Source organism: Trachypithecus francoisi, unplaced genomic scaffold (genome assembly GCF_009764315.1).
Source record: "Trachypithecus francoisi isolate TF-2019V2 unplaced genomic scaffold, Tfra_2.0 Lachesis_group15, whole genome shotgun sequence".
Classification (NCBI taxonomy): Eukaryota; Metazoa; Chordata; class Mammalia; order Primates; family Cercopithecidae; genus Trachypithecus; species Trachypithecus francoisi.
In genome coordinates, this window is record NW_022681460.1 from 110,146,566 (window position 1) to 110,168,074 (window position 21,509).

Here is a 21,509-nt window from a genome sequence, read left to right on the forward strand (position 1 = left end):
TGCTTTACCTGTCTGGTCTGTTTCTTTCTTTGTTTAAAGAAAACAACAGAGGGAGGCCGGGCATGGCTCACACCTGTAATCCCAGCTACTCAGGAGGCTGAGGCAGCAGCATCGTCTGAACCCAGGAGGTAGAGGTTGCAGTGAGCCAAGATCGTACCACTGCACTTCCAGCCTGGGTGACAGAGCGAGACTCTGTCTCAAAACAACAGAGGCAGGGCTGGGTGATCTCTAAGGCTCCTTGACAACTAAAATCACAAACCTGGTCGGGCGCGGTGGCTCATGCCTGTAATCCCAGCACTTTGGGAGGCCGAGGCGAGCGGATCACAAGGTCAGGAGATCGAGACCACGGTGAAACCCCGTCTCTACTAAAAATACAAAAAATTAGCCGGGCACAGTGGCGGGCGCCTGTAGTCCCAGCTACTCGGGAGGCTGAGGCAGGAGAATGGCGTGAACCCAGGAGGCGGAGCTTGCAGTGAGCCGAGATCGCACCACTGCACTCCAGCCTGGTGGACAGAGTGAGACTCCGTCTCAAAAAAAAAAAAAAAAAATCACAAACCTTTGTTGAGACTTACTCTGCGCCCAGCTCTGTGCACAGCCCTTTAGCAGTGTAACCTCACCTCCATTTGTAACCCCTGCCACGCCAGTCCCGGGAAAGGTTCTGTTACTGTAGTCCATCGGATTGGGAAGCAGAGGCACAGATAGGCAAGGGAGCTTGGCCAAGTCACACATCCACTAAGTGGCTGGTGGGCGCCAAGATCTGAACCCAAAGCTAACCCCAGGGCCAAAGTCTTAACTAACTCCCATGATAGCATTTTCCAGAGTGGTTTGTGTGTGGTTCTGGGGGACGAGGGGCAGTAGACAGATGTGACAGGAGGGGACACAGAGACAGTGAGGGAGGGGGCCAGGCTGCTTTCAAGACTTTTTTTTTTTTTTTTTTTGAGACTGAGTCTCACTCTGTCGCCCAGGCTGGAGTACAGTGGCACGATCTCGGCTCACTACCACCTCCACCTCCCGGGTTCAAGCGATTCTCCTGCCTCAGCCTCCCTGAGTAGCTGGAATTACAGGTGTGCACCACCATGCCCAGCTAATATTTGTATTTTTAGTGGAGACGGGGTTTCACCATGTTGGCCAGGCTGGTCTCAAACTCCTGATCTCAGGTGATCCACCCGCCTTGGCCTCCCAAAGTACCGGGATTACAGGTGTGAGCCACCGTTCCAGGCCTCAAGTCTCTTTCAGGCTCTCTGAGAAGATCAGGAGAAAGACTGGGCCTGATGCCACCACAGCTATCACACCTCCTGACTCATAACAGCGGGCAGCCTGGTGTCACCATGGGACCCAATGCCACTGCGTTCCCATGAAGTTTATTTTGGCAGCTAGTTCACTCATGATGAGGGCTTCTGGTTTTCTCTTTAAAAGGGGGAGAGCAAGTTACCTTTGTAAACACATTCATTTAACTCTAAAATAAAATGAGTAGGTTGAAAGAAAAACATCTGGTAATTAAAAATAAGACTACTCACACAAAAGCTTGTTCCCGAATGTTCACAGCAGTGTGATTCTCATGATGGCCCAAAGGTGGAAACGGCCCAGATGGTTGTCAGTTGTTGAATGAATAAGCAAAATGTGATGTAGCCACGTGACAGAATATTATTCAGCCATAAAAAGAATGAAGTTCTAATAGATGCCACAATATGCATGAAGTTTGAAAACATCACGCTGAGAGAAGGCAGACTCAAAAGGCCACTTGTCGTGTGATTCTGTTTTTATGAAATGTCCAGAATTGGCAAATCCATAGAGAAAGTGAATTCCTGATTGCCAGGGGCTGGAGGGGTGGGGAATAGGGAGTGACAGCTCGTGGGTGTGGAGCTTTGGGGTGATAAAAATGTCTGGAATGAGAGAGTGGTGATGGTTGCACAATTCTGAATATGTAGTACTAAAAATCACTGACTGTGTACTTTAAACAGGTGAATTTTACGGTATGTGAGTTATCTCCCAATTTTAAAGATATAGTACGTTTTGCCAACATGGCAAAATAGAAGCATTAGAATCTGGGTGTGCTGGTGGTGCCAGTGGTCCCAGCTACTCGGGAGGCGGAGGTAGGAGGATTGCTTGAGCTCAGGAGTTCGAGGCTACAGCGAACTACAATCATGCCACTGCACTCTAAGCCAGGTGACAGAGTGAGACTGTATCTCTCACAAAAAATATGTAGGCAGGCCTGGTGGCTCACATCTGTGATCAGTACTTTGGGAGTCCGAGGTGGATGAATTGCTTCAGCTCAGGAGTTCGAGTGACATGTTGAAACCCCCTCTCTACCAAAAGGAATGTAAAAGTTATCCGGGAGTGGTGGCATGTGCCTGTAGTCCCAGCTACTTGGGAGGCCGGGCTGGGAGGATTGCTTGAGCCTGGGAGATAAAGGCTGCAGTGAGCCATGACTGTGCCGCTATACTCCAGCCTGGGCAAGAGTGTGACACTCTATCTATGGCAATTAAATAAACAAATAAATAAATAAATAAAAATAGAAGTATTAGAATGATCAAAGTGGAAGCTGGCCGGGCCCAGTGGCTCATGCCTGTAATCCCAGCACTTTTGGAGGCCAAGGCAGGCAGATCACTTGAGGTCAGGAGTTCAAGACCAGCCTGGCCAACATGATGAAACCCCGTCTCCACTAAAAATACAAAAATTAGCCAGGCTTGGTGGTGTGCATCTGTAATCCCAGCTACTGGGGAGGCTGAGGCATGAGAATCATTTGAACCCAAGAAGTGGAGGTTGCAGTAAGCCGAGATCATGCCACTGCACTTTAGCCTAGGTGACAGAGCAAGACTCCATCTCAAAAAAAAAGTTAAGGCCGGGCGCTGTGGCTCAAGCCTGTAATCCCAGCACTTTGGGAGGCCGAGACGGGCGGATCACGAGGTCAGGAGATCAAGACCATCCTGGCAAACACGGTGAAACCCCATCTCTACTAAAAAATACAAAAAACTAGCCGGGCGAGGTGGCGGGCGCCTGTAGTCCCAGCTGCTTGGGAGGCTGAGGCAGGAGAATGGCGTAAACCCGGGAGGCGGAGCTTGCAGTGAGCTGAGATCCGGCCACTGTACTCCAGCCTGGGCAGCAGAGCGAGACTCCGTCTCAAAAAAAAAAAAAAAAGTTAAAAAAAAAAATGGAGGCTGACCCCCTGCCAGGCACTGCCTTGTCTCTGTGGCTTTAGTGACGTTGCCCTATGGGAACAGCCCAACTACCTCAAAGGCTCTGTGGGCAGCTCCTGCTCAGAGCACGGGGCCAGGGACAGCCAGAGGATGGGGTGCTGGTGGGGGCACAGCCCCCACCCACCAGGCACCCCACCCATCTTCCCTCGGCTTCTGCCCGCAGCATCTCTAACAAGGAGCTTTCGGAGCTGATCGAGCAGCTGCAGAAGAATGCCGACCAGGTGGAGAAGAACATCGTGGACACGGAGGCCAAGATGCAGAGTGTGAGTGCCCCCGTTCCCACCCGCGTGCCCCGGTGCTACCAGCCCCGTTCAGGACCGGGGTCTGTTCGGAATCAGTGATTCTCACCCAGGGGTGATTCTGGCCCCGAGGGAACATGCAGAGACATTTTGGTTTTCACTGTTTGGAAGGAAGGTGCTCCTGGCGTCAGTTGGGGAGGGGAGATGGGGATGCTACTGAATACCCTACCATGCAGTGTAGGGCAGGGGTGCCGAGGTCAGGAAGCCCTGCTCTGCGAGAGGAACCTGGCCATTGTTGTTAACACCAGTACCTGCTGGATACTAAGTTCTTCCCACTTCCTGGGCCCTGTGCAAAGCATCTCCTGCCTGGAGGACTGCCATGGGGTCAGGCTCTAGGGAAGCAGCCCAGCCTTGTCCTTGCTGGGTGAATTTGGGCAAGTGAGTCTTTGCACCTCCCCATGAATGGGATTCTCTCTAACCGGGCAGGAGTGATTGTTCCCACCTGGCGGGGTGGTTGTAAAGATTAAATAGATTATTCAGGTACAGTGCAGAGCTACTATCATCAATATCATTCTCACTGCTCATTCTGCTGCTGCCAGCACTCAGGGTACAGGTCTTCCTCTGCCTTTTTTGGAAAAGAGAGAGAAAATAGCTAGGCAAATCACTTTCCCCTCTCTGTGCCTCAGTTTCCCCTTCCGTAACATAGGGATAACTGCCCGGTGGACTCAATGGCACGAAGCCCCTGTACCCTGCGGGACTCATAAGCCTCTGGAATGGTCACCTCTTCGAACCTTCCACCAGCGTCAGCCTGGTGCGATTGGGTTGATGCCCGTTTTGTAGCCTGGAGCCAGTTGAGGTTCAGAAGGGACTGGGGTGATGAGTCAGTGACAGAGATGGTGCCAGCATCGGCCTGGAGGTGGAGTTACCAGATTTAGCAAATAAAATGCAAGATGCCCAGTTACATTTGAATTTCAGAACACAAATCATGTTTTAGTAACAGAAAAGCCCATGTATTATTAGGGAAAGGCTTATACTAAAACATTATTTGTTGTTTATCTGAAATTCAAGTGTAACTGGTGATCTGTATTTCATCTGGCGTCCCTGTGCGGGAGATGACTGAGAGATGGGACCAGGCCAGGTGCGTAATGACTCACGCCGCTGTAATCCCAGTACTTTGGGAGGCCGAGGTGGGCAGATCACTTGAGGTCAGGAGTTTGAGACCAGATTGGCCAATACGGTGAAACCTCATCTGTACTAAAAGTACCAAAATTAGCTGGGCGTGGTGGTACACAGCTATAATCCCAGCTACTCAGGAGGCTAAGGCAGGAGAATCGCTTGAACCCGGGAGGTGGAGGTTGCAGTGAGCCAAGATCATGCCACTGCACTCTAGCCTGGGCAACAGAATAAGACTCTGTCTTGAAAACAACAACAGCAACAACAACAACAAAGAAAGGTGGGACCAGAGGAGTGGGAGGCTGAAGTTGGGGAGGTCGGGAGGGAGGTCAAGGTCTGCCCAGGCCCAGCCATAGTTGTCCAACCCCCTGGCTGCCCTTGATGGCCCCATTGCCCACCCTCTGAAGGCGTGTCCACAGCAGCCAAGAGACCCAAGGTGGTGGGTGGGCTGGGGTGGGCACAGTCCACGGGGGTGCAGGGGGCAGTAAGTGGAGACTATGTTCTCCGCCACCAGCTGTCCTCTGCAGTGGCCCCAGGAGTGGCTTGCCCTGGCCTCCTTCCTGGGGTCCCGCCCTCCATGTCCTCCTGGGCCTCCACCTCCTGCCTCCCTGGCCTCTACCTGGCCACCTCACACCTGTTCCCTCCTGTCAGTTCCCCTTGTCATTTGCAGTTTCATCCGCTGCCATCTGAGGCCCCCTCTGGTGGTGGATTTTTTCTTTCTTAAATGAAAAACATCTTTTGGGGGTGTGTCTCTTGTTTCCTCATAATAAAAATAATATGTGTTCGTCACACATTTCAGGACGGATAAACAAGCATAACAAAGTAAATTAAAATCATGAGCCGGGCACGCTGGCTCGCGCCTGTCATCTCAGCACTTTGGGAGGCTTCGGCAGGCAGATCACCTGAGCCCAGGAGTTTGAGACAAGCCTGAGCAACGTGGTGAAACCTCATCTCTACAAAAAATATGAAAAATTTGCCAGGTGTGGTGGTGTGTGTGCCTGTAGTCCCAGCTCCTTGGGAGGCTGAGGTGGGAGGCTCACTTAAGCCCAGGAGGTTGAGGCTGCAGTGAGCTGAGATCACACCACTGCACTCCAGTCTGGGTAGCAGAGGTAGACCCTGCCTCAATCAGTCAATCAGTCAGTCAATAAACTCATTCATGTAGAATTCCACCACCAGAGGTATCTATTGGCTGTTAACATATTGGTGTATATCTGACCTGTGTGTGTGTGTGAGAGAGAGAGAGGGAGAAAGAAGGAACAGGGTTTAACCTTCTCGTTTTATTTCCCTGGAGTAATGACTTGAAATAGGTAATTTTGAACCATTTTTGTTTTATTTTTTGCAGAGACAGAGGTCCTTGCTATGTTGTCCAGGCTGGTCTTGAACTCCTGGACTCAATCCACCCCCCTGCCTCAGCTTCCCAAAGTGCTGGGATTACAGGCGTGAGTCACTGTGTGCTTGGCCTGAACTATTTTTTCTTTCTTTCTTTCTTTTTTTTTTTTTTTTTGAGACAGTCTCACTCTGTCGCCCAGGCTGGAGTGCAGTTGTGCTATCTCGGCTCACTGCAACCTCCGTCTCCCGGGTTCAAGCGATTCTTCTGCCTCGGCCTCCCAAGTAGTTGGGACTACAGGCATGCACCACCACGCCCAGCTAATTTATTTATTTATTTGTTTATTTTCAGTACAGATAGGGTTTCACCATACTGGCCAGGGTGCTCTCGAACTCCTGACCTCGTGATTCGCCCACCTTGGCCTCCCAAAGTGCTGGGATTACAGGTGTGAGCCACCGTGCCTGGCCTATTTTTTTAACTTCAACTGAACTCACTTGAAAAAAGAAGCGGCCGGGCGTGGTGGCTCAAGCCTGTAATCCCAGCACTTTGGGAGGCCGAGACGGGCGGATCATGAGGTCAGGAGATTGAGACCATCCTGGCTCACACGGTGAAACCCCGTCTCTACTAAAAATACAAAAAACTAGCCGGGCGAGGTGGCGGGCGCCTGTGGTCCCAGCTACTCGGGAGGCTGAGGCAGGAGAATGGCGTAAACCCGGGAGGCGGAGCTTGCAGTGAGCTGAGATCCGGCCACTGCACTCCAGACCGGGCGACAGAGCAAGACTCCGTCTCAAAAAAAAAAAAAAGAAAAAAGAAGCTAGGCTTTGAAGCCTACATGGATCACACAATCTTTTTCTTGTTTTCTTTTTGCTAAAGATACTACTATTTATTTCATTTCCCAGAAGTGCTCTTGAATTTCCCATTTTTTTTAATTGAGAGGAGATTCACCTAACATAAAATTAACTGTGTAATGTGTGCAGTTCAGTAGCATTGAGTACATTCCCAACGTTATACAACCATCACCTCGATCTAGTTCCCAAACATTTCCCTTACCCCAAAGGGAAACCCCACACCCTTAACAGTGACTCCCCACCACCCCTTTTCCCCAGCAGCCACTCATCTGATTTCTGTCTCTGTGGATTTATTTATTCTGGATATTTCACAGAAACAGAATCATACGCTGCATCACACGTTTATTCAAATGCTAAACAGGCAGAAAACTGTACAGTGAACACCCATATCCCACCACCCGATCCTACCAATAATGTCTGCTGAACTGGTTTTATCACATATCTGTGTGTGTGAGATTCATTAGATGTATCAGTGCCTATAATTTTTTATTTTATTTTTTTATTGAGACAGGGTCTTGCTCTGTCACCCAGGCTGGAGTGCAGTGGTGCAATCACGACTCACTGAAGCCCGAACCTCTTGGGCTCAAGCAGTCCTCCCACCTCAACCTCCCAAGTAGCTGGGACTACAGGTGCATGCTACTATGCCTGGCTAATTTTTGTTTTTGTTTTTGTTTTAGAGATAGGGTCTCACTATGTTGCTCAGGCTGGTCTCCAACTCCTGAGCTCAAGCAGTCCTCTAGCCTGGGCTTCCCAGAGTGCTGGGATTATAGGCGTGAGCCACTGCACCTGGCCCCTGTGACTTAAAAAACTTTTTAAAATAACTTATATAAACTGTAGAGAAGTGTCTACATTCAAAGACTTTACCTGGGTGAATTTTTGCATCAATAGATACCCAGATAACCACTGTCTGGGGCAAGATGGATAACACTGTCTAGAAAGCTCCCTGGCCATCTCCCCAGTTGATATCCCTCAGAGGTCAACTCTGTGCTGCTCTCTCTCACCATCGATGAGTTCTGCCTGACTTTGAACTTCTGAACACTAGCCTCCCTCAGCTAGATGTTCTCTTTCTCTCTCAGCCAGTGTTTGGAGAGAACTTGCATTCCCACTGGGCACCTTCACGAATTAGGTAATGATTAATGGACTTCCTCCTTTTGCAAAATTAATCTTTGATCTGCAACTCAGGGAAGCCGGTGATAACGGAGTGAATAAAATTCCACTCCAAGTCAAGAAGCTGATGTTTTATTGTAATTAACACACACCAGCCTACCCCAGGGTTGGGGGATGCCTGGTTCCAGTGGCTTTTGGGATCGGTTGGTTGGTTTGAGGTAGGGTCTCGCTCTGTCACCAAGGCTGGAGTGCAGTGGTGCAGTCTTAGCTCAGTGCAGCCTTGAACTCCTGGACTCAGGTGATTCTCCTGCTCCAGCTTCCTGAGTAGCTAGGACTATAGGTGCATGCCATCACACCCAGCTACCTTTTAAAACTATTTTTTAAGAAATGGGGTCTCACTGTATTGCCCAGGCTGGTCTTGCACTCTTGGGCTCAAGCAGTCCTCCCACCTCAGCCTCCCAAAGTGTTAAGATTACAGGTATGAGCCACTGTGCCTGGCCTCTATTGGCTTTTCGAGACATCAGTCTCACCTCCAATCCCCTGGGGAGCCAGGCCTGTTCACCCTTCAGCCCTTCCAGACTTAGCCAGGCAAAGACACTCTTGACACATTTTCTTCCTCCAAGAGGAAGCCAAGTCTTTACTTCGTAGCAGGCATCACGTCGCCCCTGTGTATTTCTCATTTTTCTTCCTTTGGCTTTTTCTTTTTTTAAAACAACTTTATGGAGACATATTTCACTTTAAAAATGCTCCCACTGCCAGTGTACAAGTTAATGATTTTGAGGAACTTGAGCAAGGGATGGAGCCACGCCCAAGAATCAGTTTCAGAGTATTTTCATCCCGCGCAAGATCTCTTGTGCCTATTTACGGTTAATACCTCTTCCCAGGCCTGCTGCAGGCAACCACTAAGAGACAGAGACTTTCTGTCTCTCTGAACTTGCCTGTTCAGGACACTTCACATCAATGGATCCCACACCATGTGGACTCTGTCGGGCTTCTTTCCCTTTGAATAACGTCTTCCAGGCTCGTTCAGATGGAGCACAGTTCGTAGTTCCTGCTCTTTGTTACTAAGTGGTATTTCTCAGTTCACTTCACAAAGTGGGTATTTTCCTTACGCCCACTGTAGAGATGGGAATGCTGAGACCCAGCTAGGGGAAGGGACTGGGGGCCGCCTCTCAGTGCCCCAGCGTCAGCCAACCTGCACTTAGTCCCCACACTGACATGTCACTGCCTCCCCTGTGGGACTGGGGGTGCCTCAGGGATTCATCCCCAGGACCTGGCATGGTGCAGACTCACAGCCAGGCTTCTCGGATACTGACACAGTGAATTAACCCGCTGTGTTTAGAAACCTACTGTCCCGGCTGCCATTCATTGCTCTTCCCTACATGAACAGAAGCCCTGTACTCATCAGCAACCATCGATGGGCCCTCTCAGATATCCCCCCCCCGCTCTGTTTCTTCTTGTTGGTGCCACCTCTCTGTCACCTGGCTGCTGCCATAGACCACTGCCTGCCCTCCCAGCCCACATCCTTGCTGCTGATGTCCTCTCTCAGCAGAGCCCGTGGAGGCATCGCCTTTAAGCACAAATGGAGCCGTGCGGGATCCCTCCTTGCAGCTGTTCTGTGCTCTGGCCCTCCCCACCTGCCCTGTTTCCTCCCTATCCACAGCGGCCTTTTCACTACGGCTCAGTCGTAGCTCGCTCTCTTCTGCCCCAGGACCTTTGCACAGGCTGTCCCTGTGCCTGGAACACCTGTCCCTTTCATCCTTTGTTCTTAGCTTGTGTCTCCGCTGCAGAGAGGCTTCCGTGACCACCAGAGCTGAAGTAGGTCCGCTTGTTCTGCCTCTGGGGCATTTCTTTCATAAACACTGACTTGGAGGGACTTGCAGTCACCTCTGTGAGGCTCATCCTTTGGCCTTCCTGGTGGCCTCGCAGACTGGGCTGTGAGTGCTGGGCAGGGAGGCCATGTCTCTTCTGTTCACAGCTGTGTCCCAACACCTAGCATACAGTAGGCACTTGAGCTCTGTTTGCTGGGTGGCTGGAGGACAGGCTGGAGGGGCATAAGGAAAATATCTGCTTTGCAAAGTGAACTGAGAAATACCACGTAGCAGCAAAGAGATGGACCTACCGACCGCACTCCATCTGGACAAGCCCAGAAGATGTTATTCAAAGGGAAAGAAGGGGAGCACCTTGCTGACCCCTTTCCTCCCACCCTTCCCATTGCCACTGTGCCCGCTCTCTCGGCTTCTGTCCATTGTCCCTCTCTTCTGGCCCTCACAGGATCTGGCTCGGCTGCAGGGGGGTCGGCAGCCTGAGCACCGGGACGTGAGCCTGCAGAAGGTGTTGGACTCCGAGAAGCTGCTCTATGTGCTGGAGGCGGACGCGGCCATTGCCAAGCACATGAAACACCCACAGGGGGACATGATTGCTGAGGAGTAGGTCCCTTCAGCTTCTTATCCCAGGGGAGCCACGAGGGCTGTGGGCCAGGGCAGGGGGTCCTGTTCAGCATTTGGGAGCCCGAGTCAGGGATCATCAAGGGCTAACTAGGTGCCAGGCACGTGCCAAAGGCTTCACACGATCCTCTTTTTTTTTTTTTTTTTTTTTTTTTGAGACAGAGTTTTGCTCTTATTGCCCAGGCTGGAGTGCAATGGTGTAATCTCGGCTCACCGCAACCTCTGCCTCCACGGTTCAAGCAATTCTCCTGCCTCAGCCTCCCATGTAGCTGGAATTAGAGGCATGCACCACCACTCCCGGCTGATTTTTGTATTTTTAGTAGAGACAGGGTTTCTCCATGTTGGTCAGGCTGGTCTCAAACTCCAGACCTCAGGTGATCCGCCCGCCTCGGCGTCCCAAAGTGCTGAGATTATAGGTGTGAGCCACCTCGCCCGGCCTCACATGATCCTCTTGACAACCCTGTTTTGCAATTGGGGAAACCGAGGCTCAGGGAGTTGATATCCCTTGTTCTGGAGCCACCAGGCTGACCTGTGAGCTTTTGAGCGAGCTCTCCCGCTGCCTGGTGCCCTGTCCCTGGCTTCCTTGGCTCACAACTCCCGGTTCAGTTTATCCTGGATGGATCAGCCTCCCTGACTCCTGCCTTGTCCCGTGCCCCACCTCCACCCCGGCAAGGGCAGGGCTCTCTCGGTGCCCCACGACCCTCGGCACTTGTCCTTGGCATGGCATGCACCACCCCGTGGGCCCTGCTGGGTGGCAGACTCCAGAAAACAAGATCCTTCCTGCTTATTCCAGAACCTTCTATGGTTCTGGGCACATAGTAGGCTCTCAGGAAACTCTGATGGGGGAAGGAAGGTTGATGGAAAGTGGGTGGGGCCAGGCACGGTGGCTCATGTCTATAATCCCAGCACTTTGGGAGGCCGAAGCGGGCGGATCACCTGAGGTCAGGAGTTTGAGACCAGCCTGACCAACATGGTGAAACCCTGTCTCTAATAAAAATACAACATTAACCAGGTGAGGTGGCGCATGCCTGTCATCCCAGCTACTCCAGAGGCTGAGGCAGGATAATCGCTTGAAACCGGGAGGTGGAGGTTGCCATGAGCTGAGATCGTGCCACTGCACTCCAGCCTGGGCGACAGAGCAAGACTCTGTCTCAAAAGAAAAAAAAAGAAAGAAAGTACGTGGGAGGAGGGGTGACAGGATGCCCTGATTGTCTGGAACCAAAGGCCATGGTCACTGTGTCCTTCCGGACACTGAGGCCAGGGTTTGGGTGGGAGGCCCCTTGTGGGGTACAGGCAGTGCCACCCAGCCCCACTAAGCGGGCAGCCTCTCTCCCATCAGTATCCGACAGCTGAAGGAGCGCGTGACCAACCTGCGCGGGAAACACAAGCAGATCTACAGCCTGGCGGCAAAGGAAGTGGACCCACAAGTCAACTGGGCGGCGCTGGTGGAGGAGAAGCTGGTATGGCCTGGACTGGGCCGCCGGCTGCAGGGCTTCAGCTGGGGAGGGGGCCATGCGTGTGCAGGGAGAGCCTCGCCATGTAATGGGCATCCCAGGTCTTACCAGGGAGACAGCCATGGTCCTGATGATTTTCCAGTGTGCCCGTGAGAGGAGTGAGGCTCAGAGAAGTGCAGCACCAAGTCAGGGTCACACAGCTCGAGCGGTGGATATTCGGACTCTGTCCCATCAGCCACACCTCGCTGCTGCTCCTGAGTCCCACTTTCCAGCCCTGGCATGTTGGGGTTCTGGCGACATTTTGTGGGCAGGCTGGGGCAGGAGGGGCCAGACTTCTGGCCTGTCGCTCCCTTTCCTGGCCCTCGCCACAGAGAAGCACGCAGCCACTGCAGCTAGGTGTCCCAGGTTCGAGCCTCAGCTTCCCCAATTTTATTTATTTATTTATTTATTCATTCATTCATTCATTCATTCATTCATTCATGAGACAAGGTCTCACTCTGTCACCCAGGCTAGAGTGCAGTGGCATGATCACGGCTCACTGCAACCTCAATTTCCCAGGCTTAGGTGATCCTCCCACCTCAGCCTCCCAAGTAACTGGAATTACGGGTGCACACCACCACACCTGGCTAACTTTTTGTATTTTTATAGAGACAGGGCTTTGCCACATTGGCCAGGCTTGTCTCAAACTCCTGAGCTTCCCCAATTTTATTATTTATTTATTTATTTATTTTTGAGACAAGGTCTTACTCTGTCTCCCAGGCTGGAATGCAGTGGCATGATCACGGCTCACTGCAGCCTCAACTTTCCAAGCTTAGGTGATCCTCCCACCTCAGCCTCTCAAGTAGCTGGGATAACAGGTGCATGCCACCACACCTGGCTAATTTTTTCTATTTTTGTAGAGATGGGGCTTTGCTCAAACTCCTGGGTTCAAGTGATCCGCCCCCCCTTGGCCTCCCAAAGTGCTGGGATGACAGGTATCAGCCACCATGCCTGGCCAGCTTGTCCACTATTAGTGGCATGACCCTGGGCAGGTGACTTGCCCTCACTCAGCCTCTGTGTCCTCATCTGAGAGATGGAACAGTAACGATGTGGACCTCTGAGGCTCTGTGAGATGAAAGATGATACGGGTCAGTGCTCAGCAAACGGAACTTCAGGGTTGAAGGTGTGGCCGGCATCTCCCTGTGGCTCTGCGGGGCCCCATGAAAAAGAGAGCACCATCATGCCCACCCCCGAGGCTCCTGGGGTGGCCACACATCCCCAGCCCTTAGCCCACCCTCTCCCTGTTGCTTCTGTGCCCTCCCGGCCAGGACAAGCTGAGCAGCCAGGGCTTTGGGACTGACCTGCCGCTGGTGGACCACCAAGTAGAGGAGCATAACATCTTCCACAACGAGGTCAAGGCCATCGGGCCCCACCTGGCCAAGGATGGGGTCAAGGTGGGGCGTGTGCTGCTGTGGTGGGGACCCAGGGATGGAGGGGGCCGCGCCTGCGTCCTGGCCCTGACCCGTGCCCTCGGCTCTGTCCTCAGGAGCAGAACAGCGAACTTCAGGCCAAGTACCAGAAACTACTGGTGAGGAGCTCCCTGGGGGAAAGGCATCATGGAGAGAGGAGAGGATGGGAAGCTTGGAGTTGGGGGAGACAAGGATGTATTCTTTTAAAAATGACACAGGCAGCTGGGTATGGTGGCTTGGGCCTATCATCCTAGCACTTTGGGAGGCAGAAGCAGGAGGATCACTTGAGCCCAGGAGTTTGAGACCAACCTGGGCAATATAGTGAGACTCCAGCTCTACAAAAAATGTAACAGTTAGCGGGGCTTGGTGGCATGCTGTGGTCCCAGCTACTTGGGAGGCTGAAGTGGGAGGATCGTTTGAGTCCAGGAGGCGGAGGCTGCAATGAGCTGAGATCATGCCACTCCACTCCAGCCTGGGAAGCAGAGCAAAACCCTGTCTTTAAAAAAAAAAAAAAAAAAAGGCGTGCAGTAAACGTTTCAATCAGGAGAGGGGTTGAGGTGGGAAGAGACGTGCGCCAGCCTCCTCCTGAGCGACTGCCAGGTTTACCCTGGTTGCTCAGGGAAAAGCCTAATAGACCCCAAGGGTACAGCCTGTCCTGCTTATTTCTTTATTAAGTATCTGCTGTGTGCCAAGTAGGATGCCACTTGCTTTCTATACAAAAGCTTTCCATTTTCCTTCCCAAACCTTTAAAGGATGCATTGTTTTAAAAATTGCATGAGTGTTATGCAAATACTTTCTTGTTGCTGATGTTTCAGACATGTCAGAGAACGCAGAGGCGCACCGTGTCGCTGTAAGGAGCCATGCTGCCTCTGCTCCTTAGTGTTAGTGGTGCCACCTTGAGTGAGTTACTTAGCCTCTGGGAGCCTCAGTTTCCTCATCTGTGAAATGGAGTTCCTACCTGTTCCTGTCTCACAGGGTCGCTTTGAGGATGAAATGAGTCAATGTTGCAGAAGTTCGTAGCGCCGTGCTGGCTCCCGGAGGGCCCCATGTACCAAAATGCAAACATCCCTCCTTTCCCTTGCACCCCCGCTTCTCAGACGTAAAGTGGTGCTTTCCTTCCAGCCCTCTGTAAGATGATCGTGATAAAGATCAAAGTAGAAGCTCTAGTTACTGATATTTGTTGAGCACCAACTAACTATATGCCAGTCTCTGTGCAGTGTGAGGTCAGGACTTTCATCATCCCCATTTACAGATGGGCAAACTAAGTCTTCACAGAAGTGTCAGTTCCGCAAGGGTGTCTGCTGGCAATGTCGTTCACTGCTGTATCCCTAGTGCCTGGAGCCGTGTCCAGCGCGTAGGAGATGCTCAATCAGCATTTGCTGAATGAATGAATGAATTTCAGGGGTCAGGTGACTTGTCTAAGGCGGCCCGGCCTGGAAGTGGCTAAGCTGGGCTTGTCCTCAGGCCGGCCATAGCTGGGCCCTGCAGGAGGTGGGGAAGGAAGCGAACAGTGGCAGTGGGCTGAGGACGCAGCCCTGTCCTTGCCCCGGCCCCTTCAGGCAGCGTCACAGGCCCGGCAGCAGCACCTGAGTTCACTGCAGGACTACATGCAGCGCTGCACGAACGAGCTGTACTGGCTAGACCAGCAGGCCAAGGGCCGCATGCAGTACGACTGGAGTGACCGCAACCTCGACTATCCCAGCCGCCGGCGCCAGTACGAGGTGGGCGCTGGGGGCTTGGGGCATCAGGGAGGAGGCAGCCCTGGAGGGAGCACAGGCCCGTCAGGCCGGGCACTGAGGCCCCTCCACTGCCCCTCACTGCAGAATTTCATCAACCGGAACCTGGAGGCCAAAGAGGAGAGAATCAACAAACTGCACAGCGAGGGTGACCAGCTGCTGGCAGCCGAGCACCCCGGGAGGAACTCCATTGAGGTGTGTGCACCCCAAGACCAGACACTTCCTCCAGGGTGGCTTCTGGTTGGCCTCTGCCTGTGGGTCGCCTGGAGCTCAGGCAGACCCCGGAGCTGGGGGTCCTGCAAGCTGCATCTTGTGTCTCTGTCTGTCTGTGTCTTGCTGTGTCTGACTCTGATCCATTGACACCTCTGCCCTAAGCCCCTGGACTTCTGAAGGCCCTGTGGGGTATCAGTTTCCTAGAGTTGCTGCAATAAGTGCAAACAAACTCAGTGGCTTTAAACAACAGAAATTCATTCTCTCAGAGGTCTGTGGGCCGTAAGTGTGAAATCAAGGTGTCTTAGGGCTTCATTCCCTCTGGAAGCTCCAGGACATGTACCTTCCTTGTTCTTCCAGCTTCTGGGGGTTGCCAGCAGCCCTTGGCTTGTGGCTGTATCATTTCAGTCCCTTCCTCCATCTTCACATGGCCTTCTCTCCCCATGTCTCTCTGTGTCCTCTCTTCTTATAAGGATGCCAGTCAATGGATTTAGGGCTCACCCTAATTTCAGGATCCTTAACTAATGACATCTGCAAAGATCCTATTCCCAAATAAGGTCGCATTCTTCCCATCCCCCACAATGACCCCGCCAACCCCACCTGAGATGGAGTTTTGCTGTTGTCGCCCAGGCTGGAGTGCAGTGGTGCAATCTTGGCTCACTGCAACCTCCGCCTCCCAGGTTCAAGCGATTCTGCCTCAGCCTCCCGAGTAGCTGGGACTACAGGCGCATGCCACCACACCCAGCAAATTATTGTATTTTTAGTAGAGACGGGGCCTCATCATGTGGGCCAGGCTAGTCTCGAACTCCTGACCTCAGGTGATCCACCCGCCTTGGCCTCCCAAACTGCTACGATTACAGGCATGAGCCACCACGCCTGGCTAGGGTCATGGATTTGGTGGACACTGTTTGGTCCATGCCAGTGTCTTTGTGCAGATTTGCTGAAGGCACCACTTTAGGCAGATACAGCCCCCACTTGCCACTTGTGCACCGCACAGCCTGGGCATCCATATGTGGCATCCCTGTTTGGCTCCCTGACGTGACCCCTCTCTCCTCCTCCCACCTCTGAGCAGAAGTTGGCTACCTATGTGGTAGCCACACCCAGAGAGATGCCAGATGCCTCCCTCCCCCACTGTGCCCTAGCCCAGTGTCCCAGTGGTCCCTCCCTTGGTGTCTGCAGTACCTGCCCAATGGTGACCAGCTCCTTCTTCTGGCAGGCACACATGGAGGCTGTGCACGCAGACTGGAAGGAGTACCTGAACCTGCTCATCTGCGAGGAGAGTCACCTCAAGTACATGGAGGACTACCACCAGGTACCTACCTCTCCTGGGAGTCCCCCCAGCACCAGTGGTGCTACTCTCTGAGAGCGCTCAGCGCCTGCTTGGCTCATGTGTGGCCTCGTGCTGCTTGGTCCAGGAGCCTTACGGGGCTGCCATCCCAGGCCTGCAGCACCCATGCTTCTTTTTTTTTTTTTTTTTTGAGACAGAGTCTCGCTCTGCCGCCCAGGCTGGAGTGCAATGGCCGGATCTCAGCTCACTGCAAGCCCCGCCTCCTGGGTTTACACCATTCTCCTGCCTCAGCCTCCCAAGTAGCTGGGACTACAGGCGCCCGCCACGTCGCCCGGCTAGTTTTTTTTTGTATTTTTTAGTAGAGACGGGGTTTCACCGTGTTAGCCAGGATGGTCTCGATCTCCTGACCTCGTGATCCGCCTGTCTCGGCCTCCCAAAGTGCTAGGATTACAGGCTTGAGCCACCGCGCCCGGCCAACACCCATGCTTCTGATGGCGTGTGCAGACATGTCCCAAGCTTGCCAGCCCCTGTCCATCCTCCCTGGGGACCAGGGCCAGAGTCTGATTCCCCAGGTCACATGGGGTCTAGGGTGAGTGTGTGGGGTTTATAATCTTGGTAAAATCTATAATATGCATGCCGATACATAAAACAAAATTTGTTTTTTGTTTTGTTTTGTTTTTGTTTTTGCTTTTGAGAGAGAGTCTCACCCTGTCACCCAGGCTGGAGTGCAATGGTGTGATCTCAGCTCACTGCAACCTCCGCGTCCTGGGTTCCAGCGATTCTCCTGCCTCAGCCTCCTGAACAGCTGGGATTGCAAGTGTACATCAACACACCCAGCTAATTTTGGTATTTTCAGTAAAGGCGGGGTTTCACCATGTTGGTCAAGCTGGTCTCGAACTCCTGACCTCAGGTGATTCGCCTGCCTCGGCCTCCCAAAGTGCACCCTGAGGCCCTGGCTCTGGCTGGATTACAGGCGTGAGCCATCGCATCTGGCCAGTTTGCCATTTTTAAGTGTACAATTCAGTGGTATTCATTGCATTCACAATATTATGCAACCATCACCACCATCTACTTGCAAAACTTTCCATCACCCCAAACAGAAACCCTGTACCCTGGCCAGGCACAGTGGCTCACGCCTGTAATTCCAGCACTTTGGGAAGCTGAGGCGAGTGGATCACCTGAGGTCAGGAGTTCGAGACCACCCTGGCCAACATGATGAAACCCCATCTCTACTAAAAATACAAAAGTTAGCCAGGCATAGTGGCCCATACCTGTAATCCCAGATGGGAGGCTGAGGCAGGAGAATTGCTTGAACCCAGGAGGCAGAGGTTGCAGTGAGCTGAGATTGTGCCATTGTACTCCAGCCTGGGCAACAGAGCGAGACTCTGCCTCAAAAAAAAAAAAGCAAAAAACAAAACAAAACCAAAAAACCCTGTACTCATTAGGCAGTAAGTCTTCCATTCCTGCTCCCCCAGCCCCAGGTCACCTTTGGTCTTCTTGCTGTCTCTATGGACTTGCCTGTTCCAGATGTTTCACATCTAGAACGAATATGAAGAATCAGTGGGATCATGCAGTGTCTGCCCTTTTGTGTCTGGCTTCTCTCACTGAGCATGTTTTCCGGGTTCATCCGTGTTGTAGCATTTTCAGTGCTTCACTCCTTTTTATGGCTGAATCATATCCCACTGTATGGCTAGACCACTGTGTTTATCCACTCATCTGTGGCTGGACACTTGTCTGTTTCCAGAGGAATGAGAGTTCTTAAGAAGCTGCGGGTAATTCTTAGGATTGAGATGTCTGGGGAAAGCTAGATGTGGGCGACGCCATGTCACTCCTCATTCAGTGAGCTGCACGGTGGGGGCTTCAGGTCCTGTTCATGGCTGCAGCCCAGGTGCTCAGCCCAGGGGATAGCTGACAGTGACCCAAGAGTTGATAGACTGAAGAACGGGCAAGATAATTTTTGGGAACAAAAAGGGGAGGCTATTATCAAAACCTAGAAACAAGCTATAGTAGTAAGTCTGGGTGTTCCTAGTACAGAGAGAGGAACTGAATCAAAGACACCTCAAGACTTACTGGTATATCAAAGAAAATATGTCACAGAGGTGGTATCTCATGGATGGGTGGGAAGGGACTTGCCTTCTCCCAGTGAGGCCCCTAAGGAGCCAGCTCAGGGAGGGTGAGGCTGTCTCCACGCAGAGGAGCCTCGGGCTCAGTGCAGGGTCCCATACTGGACCCCAGGTGAACCTGAGGCCCAGCCCCGCCTGGGGGATGAGCTTGAAGCCTCAGACAGAAGCCCAGGTGCTTCTAGTGGTTTCCTGGCTGTGACAGAGCCACCTTCTCCCCAAGTTTCACAAAGACGTGAAGGACGCTCAGGAGCTGCTGCACAAGGTGGACTCGGACCTGAACCAGAAATACGGCCCTGACTTCAAGGACCGGTACCAGATTGAGCTGCTGCTGCGGGAGCTGGATGTGAGCGATGGCCCAGGACCCCTGCTGGCCTGGGGGGCGGGGGACCCCTCTACACCATGCCTACCCTCAGCCCTGGACAGACCCCCGCCAAAGCACCCCACCTGCTGACTCCAGCCCCTACTAGGCGTCCTCCCACCAGGGGGAAGGCTGTTGGTCTCACCCGGGTCCCTGACCCTGTTCTCTTCAGGACCAGGAGAAGGTGCTGGACAAGTATGAGGACGTGGTGCGGGGGCTGCAGAAGCGAGGCCAGCAGGTGGTGCCCCTCAAGTACCGCCGGGAGACTCCGCTCAAGCCCATCCCTGTGGAGGCACTCTGTGACTTTGAGGGGGAGCAGGTGCGTGGGGCCAGCTCCTCTGTTTACATCACTACAAAGTCTTTGGGGTAACATGGCTGGATCTGGGGCCTCAGGCGACGTTCTTGGGAGCCTGTGCCTGTCTCCGTGGTTGGTGTCACTCTGCCAACCCTTTACCTCATGCAGGCCGACTGGTACCCCCATGCTGCCCCCACCTTGGCTGCCCTGGCCTTGTGTTCCACCAGCTTAGCAACCCCAGTCCCACCTCAGAAGTCCCCGGCCAGGTTCTCATTGGCCCACTGAGTCACGTGTCCACCCTACACCAATCACTGTGGCCGGGGAATGCCAGTGTCCACCCTATACCAATGACTGTGGCTGGGGAATGCCAGTTTATACATTGCCCAGGTCCAAGTCATGCGTCCATCTGGAGCTTGGGAATGGAGAAAGAATGAGACCACAGGGACTGGGAATTGGGAGGGACGGTTCCCCAAAGGGAAATGGAGGTGGGTTGCTGGGCCAGCAGCCTCAACATACGTGCTCCTCCTGCATAACCCTCCCAACTCTATGGGGAGGGTCCAAGTGATGAGCCGGGGGTCCCCAGGTCCAAGAGTCCAGGGTGAGATGGCTACTGCGCTCGCAGGCCCTCAGCCCCTCCCGGGACCCTGACTGTCTGGCTTGCCCTTGCCAGGGCCTGATTTCACGGGGCTACAGCTACACCCTGCAGAAGAACAACGGGGAGAGCTGGGAACTCATGGACAGCGCTGGGAACAAGCTGATTGCTCCGGCTGTCTGTTTCGTGATCCCCCCCACAGACCCCGAGGCCCTGGCTCTGGCTGACAGGTACAAGGGCAAAGGCAGGAGTCTACATGGACCAGCCCCACCCAGGGTTTCTGAGGCCCCATTCATAGCCCTGGGCATTTGGACTCAGCCTGTGGGGAGCGGGGGGTCGCTGACACTCTGCATCTGTACCCCCTTGGAGGTTCATGCAGGAGAGGGGCAGATCGTGGGCCGGCTGACTTGCTGAACATGAATGTCCAGCTCTGGGCTTCGTCCAGCAAGCAGTTTCTAAGGGCCCCTGGCTCCCCCACACACTGCTCCCTGTACCTGCAGCTCCCAGCCCCTCGACTGTGGACTCAGCTGGAATAAAGGCTGCCTCCTCTTTGCTCCCAGGCACCTTCTTCCACTGCATGCACCGCTTTTTATTGACTATCATACGTGTCAGTCTCGTTGGGCTCCTTGAATTTCCTCTCTCCAGGGCCTAGTTAAGTACCTGGTGGAAAGCTGGTGCCCAGGAACTCCTTGCTGAATGAGTGGATGATTCAAGGAATGCTTTCATTTATTCATTCAAGTGTTTATTGAGCACCTACTGTGTATGCTCCCTCAGAGGTGACATCTTGGTGGAGATTATTGGACAATTTTAGGTAGTAAGACTTCCTATGAAGAAGGGGGAAGGAGGAATAGTTCTGAGCCCAGGAGCACACAAAGGCCAGCATGGCAGTGCGCACTCGCAGTCTGCATCTAAGGAGCTGTCAGGCTCCTCTGGGGTGTCTGCCCAGCCAGTCTGCTGTCATGTCTCTGTGGGTGCAGGGGGTGGTGGGCTGCCCAGGTTCCCAGCTCATTTCTGTCCTCACAGCCTGGGCAGCCAGTACCGGAGCGTGCAGCAGAAGGCAGCCGGGAGCAAACGCACGCTGCAGCAGCGGTATGAGGTGCTGAAGACCGAGAACCCCGGAGGTGGGTGCCAGGGCCACTCGCCTGAGGCTCTAGGGGTGCCGGGGAGGGGCTGGACCCAGGGTATATGCTGTGGATGAGATGGCAAGGGCCTGGCAGTAGGTGGGGGGCTGGCTGCCTAGGTCCCTCCCTGGGCCTCACACCCCTGGCCCATTGTCACAGCTGCCTGGGTCCTCCCTCCCTCCACAGATGCCTCTGACCTACAAGGGCGGCAGCTGCTGGCTGACTTGGACAAGGTGGCCAGAGACCTGGACCGGCAGGAGAAGGCCATCACAGGGATCCTGCGGCCACCGCTGGAGCAAGGCCGGGCTGTGCAGGACAGTGCTGAGCGGGCCAAAGACCTCAAGGTACCTGTGGGTCAGGAGCACAGGCGGGGCCTGGGGAGCCCTGCACTGGCCCCCTGGGGCCCCTATTCAAGGTCTTTTCCCCATGGGGTCTTGGGACATTCACTGCAGGTGTCTGACAGGGACAGCCTGCTGCATGTAACCGGGTCCCGAGTCGTGGAGGTGGCAGGGCTGTTCTCATCACCTCCCCAGTTTCCAGACCAAG

General features: G+C 53.4%; 1 protein-coding gene across 1 annotated transcript in view; it reads left to right on the forward strand.

Annotated features, from left to right (window-relative positions):
* PPL (periplakin) overlaps positions 1 to 21,509 on the forward strand; it is a 58,042-nt gene that overhangs the window by 26,213 nt on the left and 10,320 nt on the right. Inside the window, exons 2-14 of the mRNA XM_033235824.1 lie at positions 3,361 to 3,460; positions 10,166 to 10,320; positions 11,678 to 11,798; positions 13,100 to 13,225; positions 13,318 to 13,359; positions 14,800 to 14,961; positions 15,064 to 15,171; positions 16,403 to 16,498; positions 18,818 to 18,940; positions 19,128 to 19,274; positions 19,921 to 20,072; positions 20,866 to 20,963; positions 21,150 to 21,307. Coding sequence (XP_033091715.1) covers positions 3,361 to 3,460; positions 10,166 to 10,320; positions 11,678 to 11,798; positions 13,100 to 13,225; positions 13,318 to 13,359; positions 14,800 to 14,961; positions 15,064 to 15,171; positions 16,403 to 16,498; positions 18,818 to 18,940; positions 19,128 to 19,274; positions 19,921 to 20,072; positions 20,866 to 20,963; positions 21,150 to 21,307 — 1,588 coding nt within the window. The remainder of the gene's footprint in view (positions 1 to 3,360; positions 3,461 to 10,165; positions 10,321 to 11,677; positions 11,799 to 13,099; positions 13,226 to 13,317; positions 13,360 to 14,799; positions 14,962 to 15,063; positions 15,172 to 16,402; positions 16,499 to 18,817; positions 18,941 to 19,127; positions 19,275 to 19,920; positions 20,073 to 20,865; positions 20,964 to 21,149; positions 21,308 to 21,509) is intronic.